The 8,762-nt window shown below is 49.7% G+C and overlaps 1 protein-coding gene across 1 annotated transcript; it reads left to right on the top strand.

The window, feature by feature from the left end:
* Positions 1 to 2,268: 2,268 nt before the first annotated feature.
* On the top strand, positions 2,269 to 8,056 carry TP53TG5 (TP53 target 5). The gene is made up of 5 exons (XM_005569134.5): positions 2,269 to 2,289; positions 3,339 to 3,413; positions 3,610 to 3,740; positions 5,434 to 5,947; positions 6,977 to 8,056. Exons 1-5 carry the CDS (start codon positions 2,269 to 2,271, stop codon positions 7,079 to 7,081), a joined length of 846 nt encoding a protein of 281 aa, XP_005569191.3. The 3' UTR covers positions 7,082 to 8,056.
* Positions 8,057 to 8,762: the final 706 nt, after the last annotated feature.

Genomic DNA, 8,762 nt, shown 5'->3' with positions numbered 1-8,762 from the left:
AGGAAGAGTCCCTGATGTCCTCAGGCTGGGTTGGGAGGCTCCACCTCTGTGCTCCCACAACCCTCAGTATTAGCCATATCATAGACAATGCTATTTATTTCATTTTTCAAAAAATACTTTTTGGGCACCCACTGTCCACCAGGTACTGTTCTAGGATCTGGTGGCTAATCAATGAATAAAACAGACACAAATACCTGCCCTTGAGGAGTCTACATTCTAGGAGTACCTATCCCCTTGGTCTGTGAACTCAGAGGCATGCTCTGCCTATAATGTTGCTGTCCCTCAGTGCCTCGCACACAGTGATTCCCCAGCCCTCGAAGCTCAGGAGATAAGTATCGAGTATAGGTGATTCTGATACAGCCCGCCAGGCACCAGGGCCTCAGAGCAGCATTGTTCAGTGAAGTCCAGTTGATCAGAGCTGAAATTGTGTGCAAGGAAGGGAATGTCTGAGCAGGCAGAGCAGCCAAGGAGTATGGGGGTAGACAGGAGAGAGAGAGGGCGTACCCTCTGTGTCTTCCTTGCCAAATCATCACATTGCTTTCTTCCCTAGGCCACAGCAGCAGTTTAACCCACTACCTAACCTTCACTCTAATAAGAAAGGATATTTATATGTGAGAAGCTGTCCCACAGCCTAGGGTTGGCCCCTCACCCCTCCATTCAGAGCTAAGCACCCCCTGTGCATGTACATCTCTCCCCACTAGAAGTGGAAGGGTGTGGAGTGGGTCCCACATTTGATTGGTTATCTGATTGGCCTACTGAATGGGGTGGTGCCCACAAAAATGTTTTTCACAAGCTCTTCATACTATTCTGATGCAGCCAGCTGGGCACCAGGGATTCAGGGCAGCCAGCGCCCTTTAAAGCCTGTTGTGATCTGCCTAACCCACCACAACTCCCTCTCTGCCTCATCTTCTCCCTCTCAGGTGTTTGTTCTAATCTCATCCTGTTGATGAATCTTTCCTAGACCACCTTTTTAATAAACCAAACCCTCTACCTCTGCCCTCCCTATTCCCCTTACCCTGTTTGCTGTTCTCCAGGCACTTATTTCCATCTGACGTAGCATTGGCGTGCTGAAGCTGACTCATAAGGGCTCACAGAAGTCTACTGTTACATTTCTAGGAATTCTGCAGGCTGGTTGTTAGGCATGGCCATCATTAAAATGTAATTTATAGCAACTTCCAATTAAATATGTGACATTAAAAACAAAGGTGAAACATGCTTAAACTTGTCACTCTATTTTTTACCACCTTTTACTATTACCTATGTTCTTAGAATTCTTTATATCTGTATATCTGTATAGTAGAAATATATCATATATAAATCATATATAGATCTGTAAAAAGACCCCCCAAAAACAACAAAAAAGAGAAAACGTAAGCAAGTGTCCTGTCCATAGCTGTTCAATTGTAAATAACAAAAAGAATCTGAAAAATATACTTCCAGTATTCAAAAATTATGGTCCAATTCAGCAAATAGGTCAATGAAGTCATTGATAAATGAGTTAAATTTCAATATCTCTGTTGTTTCACTTTTTCACCTTCTTCTTACTATTTAGTGTAAATGAAAATGCCAACATTAATTTTGGTATTATACTTGTTTATCCACTACAACCATAGGTTGGCTACAAATAGAAGGGTTAGGCAAAATCCAAGAAAAGCATACTGTAAGAAGCAACTCACTAATAGAAGTTACAATAAAGAGTATTATAGGACTTTATTATTTGTTGGTTTTTATCAGTAAAATTTATAATACAAACACATATACATTTTGCTTCAGAGAGCCAATTATTAAACATTTACAAGCACACACACAGTTTCCCCTCCACTAGAGAATGTAAGCTTGAGGGCAAGAATTTTTCTGTTATTCTAGCACTTAGAAAAAAGCACCTGGCAAGGCCAGGCGTGGTGGCTCACGCCTGTAATCCCAGCATTGTGGGAGGCGGAGGTGGGCGGATCACGAGGTCAAGAGATCCAAACCATCCTGGCTAACATGGTGAAACCCCATCTCTACTAAAAATACAAAAATTAGCTGGGCTTGGTGGCGGGTGCCTGTAGTCCCAGCTACTCAGGAGGCTGAGGCAGGAGAATCACTTGAACCCAGAAGGCGGAGGTTGCAGTGAGCAGAGATCTCACCACTGCACTCCAGCCTGGCGACAGAGCAAGACACTGTCTCAAAAAAAAAAAAAAAAAAAAGAAAAGAAAAAAAGAAAAAAGAAAAAGAAAAAAGAAAAAGCACCTAGCATGTAGCAGGCGCCCAGTCAAAACAGGCGACATGACTGAATGGATGAGCATGGTTTGGGAATCCCTGGTTTCATGGGTTGACTATCAGACTTTGTTAGGTTTCCAGCCCACTATAATCTAGCTGGGTTAGATCTAGTGTGGCCTTGAGTACATTATTCAACCTCTTTGAACCTTGGCTTCCTCATTTAAAAAGAGGGGATAATCCTCTTACCTCACAGGGAGGTAGTGACAATGTACACAGCTGTCTGTCACCTATTGTCTGTATTTCTTTCTCACCCTCTACCCCTCACCTCTGCCACATACACACCTTGGAGACCCAGCCCTGCTACTGTCACATTTCAGTGATGTCACAGCTGCAGGTGGTACAGAGCCAGCACCACCATCTGATGCCCAGCCTGAGTGCTGGCTGAACTGAGAGGAGCAGGGTGGGTGCCTGGCACTGGTGTTGCTCCATTCGTCTCTGAGGTCTCACAGCCCCAGCATGAGTCCATCAGCAAAGAAGAGGCCCAAGAATAGCAGGGTTTCCAAGGTCAGACTTGGGACTAGACCCTGGGGGTGAGTCCCTAGAGGGGACCTTAACAAAGAATCACCATGACAAGGACAGGACTTTCCAGCAGGGGAGAAAAGGCAAAGGTGAAGGGTGAAGGGAGGTCAGGAAAGTTAAAATGGTCTCCCAGTTCTGTCCCCAGACCAAGATGACAAAACTCCCAGCCTAGGATTGGTCAAACCATGCTCGGCCAAATGGAGAGGCACATGGAGGAGTACAGGAGGATTTCTCCAGTGTCTCACTCTGTCGCCCAGGCTGGAGTGCAGTGGCGAGATCTCAGCTGACTGCAGCCTTCACCTGCTGGGTTCAAGTGATTCTCCTGTCTCATCCTCTTGAGTAGCTGGGACTACAGGCACATGCTACCACACCTAGCTAATTTTTGTATTTTTTTCAGTAAAGTCAGGGTTTCACTATGTTGGCCAGGCATCTCAAACTCCTGACCTCAAATGAGCCACCCACCTCGGCCTCCCAAAGTACTGGGATTACAGACATGAGGCACCACGCCTGGCTGATTCCTCTGGATTTATGTCTCTCTCTTATCCTCTGTCCCTCAGATACAAGATGAGAAACCACAGGACAAGACAGAGCAGCCTCTGAGCAAAGTAATTGAGCGGAACCGTCTGAGAACGGTGAGATGCCCTGTTTTGGTCCCAGCTTGGGGAAGCTCGTATACTTATGCAGTGCTGCCCCTGGTTGCCAGGCTGAGTGGCCCAGGGGAGCCAGCAGGCCGGCCCTTGGCTGAGCGGAGCTAGAGGCAGGCAGGGGAGAGGGAGGCTGTCCAGGAAAGCTGAAGCTTCTATTCATCTGGTTTCTCGACCCTGGCAGGTGTTAAAAAACTTGTCGCTCTTGAAGCTACTCAAGAGCTCGAACCGCCGGATCCAAGAACTGCATAAGCTGGCCAAAAGGTGTTGGCATTCACTGCTCAGTGTTCCAAAGATTCTCCGAATCTCCTCTGGGTAAGCTGGGGCCTGGCCCCCATAATGGACCCAAATGCCGTCTTACTGGGAACAGGCATTGTGCTAAGGAATTTAGAGAACAAGTCTAATTTTCACAAAGCCTCTGTGAGAGAGGTATTTATTAACTCTGTTTTAACTCTTGGAGAGCTGAGGCTCAAGAGGTGAAGTGACTTGTCTCACTCAGTTAACTCAGCTGATAAGTGGCAGAGCTAGGATTTGAAGCCATTCCTGTCTGATATCAGAGCTGTGGCCATAACAATGGTTGTAGTCATCCGATTGTGGTGCTCACTCCACCGTGGGGCACTGAGACAGGTCACTCCTCCTCCTCCTCCCCTTGCAAGTCAATATAACCCAGACAGTCACCTGCAGACTGACCCCTCAAATATGAGGATTAACCTTGCTGAGGCTCAGTTTCTTTATTTATATATATATATATATATATTTTTTTTTTTTTTTTAACCATGCCTCCGAGACAAGTTCAAACCGTTTGCTCGTAAGTCACATGAGAGTACTAAGAAAGCTAACATTGGTTGGTGCCTGCTAAGTGCCATCTACTATGCTAAGCACTTAAGAATTTTCCCAGGTAGTTTATTCGTCACAACAATCCTGTTAGGTAGACAGAATTATCCAAGTTTTACAGATAAGGAAGCTAAGGCTCTGAGAGGTTAAATATCTTGCCCAAATCACACAGGTGGTAAGAGGCAGAAGCAGAATCTGAGCCCGTTTGTCTGAACCTAACAACATCTGTGCTCTGTAAGCCACTCTGCTTCACTGCCTTCTACTTTACAGAAGTAGTAAGGATCCCAAGTTGTAAGGATCCCAAGTCTGGCATAGAGTGGGGACTCAATCAGCGGGAGCCATTATTATCATCACAGTATTGCCATTATCTGCAGCCCAAGGCCTCATCTCTCTCCACACCCTTGGCTAGGATGGTGTTGCCACTGGGGGTTTGCAGGGGGCCCAGTCTGTTACAGACACCCTTTGGGAAAGTCTCAGCATTTAATATTTCTGTCAAGGCCATCTTTCTGGGCTCCTCTTTCTCATTTGGCCTCTAGTTGCAGGCAGTCAGGAAACACAGAGCTAGAAGGATCAGGATCATCTAGCCCCATCATTTTCCAACTTAATTTTTTTTTTTTTTTTTTTTTTTGTATGGAGACAGAGTCTCACCATGTTGCCCACGCTGGTCTTGAACAGTTTCCCAACTTTATTAAAGCAGTGAAACCTCTGTTCAAATATCTATTCCCAAGCCCCAGTTGTGTTGTTATGGGCTGGGGGGAGGTATCCTGCCCCCATTCGGTGAGGGGAAGTGACATTGAGACACCTCCTCAGAACCCTAAGGTTTCTTGGAGCACAATTTAGAAAAACTACTAGACTGTTCACCCTGCCACCTGAAGTCCAGAGAGACAGAATTCTAATCTAGTGGCAGATGATGTAGACAATATCCATTCCTAGGGGCCTTAACTACTAGTCATGGCTCTCACCTTCCCAATCTCTCACATCCCTTCTGCCAGTGCTCATCACACCCCCTCATACCAGCACAAGGCCTCTGGGCAACAGAGAAGTTTCTTTGCATGCCCCTCTAGCTTTATTAACAGGCTCCCCTGAGCTGACTACATATCAACTGTCTCGGGGCAAGGCTAGGCAACCAGGGCCTTGGTCCTGCTCTGCTGACTGCCTTTCCTCTCCCTGCCAGGGAAAACAGTGCCTGCAATAAAGCGAAACAAAATAATGAAGAGTTCCAGGAGATCGGGTGCTCCAAGAAGGAACTCAAGTCCAAGAAATTAGAGTCCACAGGGGACCCTAAGAAAAAAGAGTACAAGGAGTGGAAGCCCCAGGTGCAGTCAAGGATGAGTAACAAGGCAAAAACGTCATCGGCAGCAATGCCATGGAAAGAAAAGCATGTAGAGCCTGAGGTTCCAAGGACATCGAGGGATTATGGCTTGAACCTTGGAGCCCAGGGGAGGCAACTACTCACTGAGGGCCCCCGAGTCATCTTCATTAAGCCCTACCACAATAGAACTCCCATGGGGCACATGAAGCAGCTGAATGTAGCCGACCAGTGGATCTGGTTTGAGGGGCTGCCCACACGAATCCACCTCCCGGCACCCCGGGTGATGTGCAGATCCTCCACCCTGCGTTGGGTCAAGCGCCGCTGCACCCGCTTCTGCTCCGCATCACTTGAAATGCCTATGTGGCATCCATACAAGGTGGGTGTGATAACAACACTGCCAGGCTAGGTGAGATGCAAGCCCCAAGCCAGGCCCAGATCTGGGGCCCAGAGTCAGGGCTCAGGATCTGGAGTCTTGAGTGGTGTGTGGATGGCAGTGCTGGGAGGCTCCGCCTTCATGTCCAGAGATGGGGAAGCCTTAGACCAACGTCATACAGCAGGGTAGTGACTAGGTTGAGGCCTCTCAGGATACAGCTAGGAGACCTGGGGAAGGAGGCGCACTGAAGTGAGCCTTCATTGCCTGAAGGCCTTAGCAGAGGTGGAAACTGCTGTGGCTCTGAATCTCACAGTCAGAGGCCTACATAAGTGGGTTTAAGGATTTCCAAATGTGGGAGGGGGAGATGGTCAAGTAGGGCTTTGCTGCATCCCATTCCCTCTTAGATCAATTCAACTCTCCATTCATGTTTGATTTATTCATGCCTCAAATAAGATTTACTCTGAACAGACTAGGCATGGTGGCTCACGCCTGTAATCCCAGCACCTTGGGAGGTCAGGGCAGGAAGACTGCTTGAGGCCAGGAGTTCAAGACCAGCCTGGGCAAGATAATGAGACACTGTCTCTACAAAAAATTTAAAAATTAGACAGATGTGGTGGCTTGCGCTTGTAGTGTCAGCTACTCAGGAGGCTGAGGTTGGAGGATTGCTTGAGCCCAGGAGGTCGAGGCTGCAGTGAGCTGTGACTTCGCCACTGCACTCCAGTCTGGGCAAGACAGCAAGACCCTGTCTTAAAAAAAAAGAAAGGAAAAAAAGAGATTTACTCTGAACAGAAAGTTCCTTAGCAAAAAAAGAAGAAAATACTCCAGCCCTTTCGTGGGAGGATTAAAGTCCCATGAAAGGAAGGGGGTGAGTGCCCACCGGGTCTAGCTTAAAGGGAGGCTTTTCCTTTTTAGCAAAGCCATTTCCAACCTACCACAGACACCACAGCACCCTTGTCCCTGCGCCCGCTCCCCAAACGACCAGTGCCCCCTGGGGACAGTCTTAGCATCTAACACCGAGGTTTCTGCTGGCAGGTTGATGTGACCTGGACGGGAGCCAGAGGTGCGAGCAGAGGGTGGAGATCGCGCAGTCAGCTTAAGGGGAGGGATGGGTGGCGAAATTCACGAGTCTACAAATAAAATCTTCCATATGGCACCTAAGATGAATACTGCTTACTCTGCCTGTTTGTCTGGGGCTGGGAAGGATGAAGGAAAGAGGCCTTCGGTAGAGGGAGCCTGTGTCGCGACTTCAGGCTTCCCCCACCTCCACCCCCTGGCCCCGAAGGTCAGTCTAGAACCAAATAAGCCAGCGAACTGCACCCCTCCCCCACCTCCACGAGCTGGTCTCCTGAGTGGTGCGCTCTATGAAGTCAGGGCGCTCGTGTGCTTCCTGGATGCAAGGTGCCTCACAATCGCCCCGTGAGCCCTCAAGAGGAAACCGCGGCACGGAGGCAGAAAGTAACTTGTCCAGGCTCACTCAGCTAGAAAGTGGCAGGAGCAAGGGCTCCTGGTTACTCCCCATTCCATTTTCCCAAGAAAGGGAAAAGGTGAAATGAGAGCCTGCTCAGAAGTCACGAGGCAGGAGGAATAGCCCCAGCACCCTGTGGGTCATGCGCGTGCATTGCGACCTGATTGTCAAAAACTGATTGTCAAAAACTGATTGCATTGCGGCTGGTGTCAAAAAGTGGATGTCAGCTGGGCCTCCAAATGTGTCGTGCCTTCGTCACAGATCATAGAAGGCACCGGATCAGGCGGAGGAGCTGGTACTGCATCTCTACTGCTCCAGCATGACATGGCAGGTCCACCCTCAATCCGAAGACCTTAACCCCAAGCCCTGGTCGACCCCATCTGGCCGGGGTCACCCTCTGTCGGTAGGAGTCACAGGACCCTAACTTAGACGTTGCGGAGAGGAAAGCCAAGGGAGCCCGAGTTTTCTCCGGACAAAGGCCTCCATATTCCCCAGAGGCAGGCTGCGTGGAGTGGGCGCCCTCGGGAGAGCAGTGGAGCCATTGAGGGGCACACAGCTCTCTGGGGGTGAGGGTCAGGGCAGCGATGAAGATAGATCTCCAGTTTGGGAGAGAGGGAGAACGATTGGATGGACTTCGCCCCCCGCCCCGCCCACTCACACACTCCTCCCCACTATTACTGGGCATCAGCAGCCGCGCGGACCAGCCTGGGCAGAGCCACGGTGCGGGGACTGCTTAGCACACATAGTGGCTGCTGCGCGCTCCCGAGCTCCACCTCCCAGCGCAATCTTCCTGGAGCTCCCCTACGGTGCCTACCTCCGCCCCCACCACCCCGCCACTTCCCGCGCCACCTCCACCCCAGTAACCTCCACTTCCACGGGTCTTCCCACCCAGCTTGCACTCCAGCCCATTTCCTGAACAGTCTCCATTGCGGTTCCCTTGCTGGGTATTTTCAATTCCATCAACTTTCGAAAATAATCTCTACTCACTCTTTCATTCCATCAACCTTTGCGTGAACTTCTGTCCTGAGCGCGCTGTCAGCGACAGTCAAGACAGCGCCCTCCCAGCTAAAAAAACCCGACCCTTTCTGGGGAGCCCCCTTGCACTAGCCTTCATGGGGGCCTGCCCAGGGAGCCCCAAGTGGAGGCTGGATTGGGGTGGGCCTGAGTGAGACTGGCAACTTCACTTTGCTCCAGAGAGCTGGAGTTGGGCCCCAGTTGCCCACTGGGAATGCCACCGAGTATAGGGGAGGGCTGTGTGTGAAGGCGGGGACCCAGCATGGCCAGGGCAGCAAGGGGCAGGCCTGGGAGTGAAGGAATCCCAGCAGTAGGCTCCTTCCACCTCATCCCACCTGC

The sequence above is a fragment of the Macaca fascicularis genome, chromosome 10 (genome assembly GCF_037993035.2).
Source record: "Macaca fascicularis isolate 582-1 chromosome 10, T2T-MFA8v1.1".
Lineage (NCBI taxonomy): Eukaryota > Metazoa > Chordata > Mammalia > Primates > Cercopithecidae > Macaca > Macaca fascicularis.
This window is presented reverse-complemented; position numbering and strand designations above follow the sequence as displayed.

Bases quoted from the DNA above. Each gene is read 5' to 3' on its own strand.
- TP53TG5 (XM_005569134.5), top strand. From the start codon at position 2,269: ATGACTGAATGGATGAGCATG. The intron at 3,414-3,609 runs GTGAGATGCCCT...CGACCCTGGCAG, and splicing joins AGCGGAACCGTCTGAGAACG to GTGTTAAAAAACTTGTCGCT. The intron at 5,948-6,976 runs GTGGGTGTGATA...TTCTGCTGGCAG, and splicing joins CTATGTGGCATCCATACAAG to GTTGATGTGACCTGGACGGG.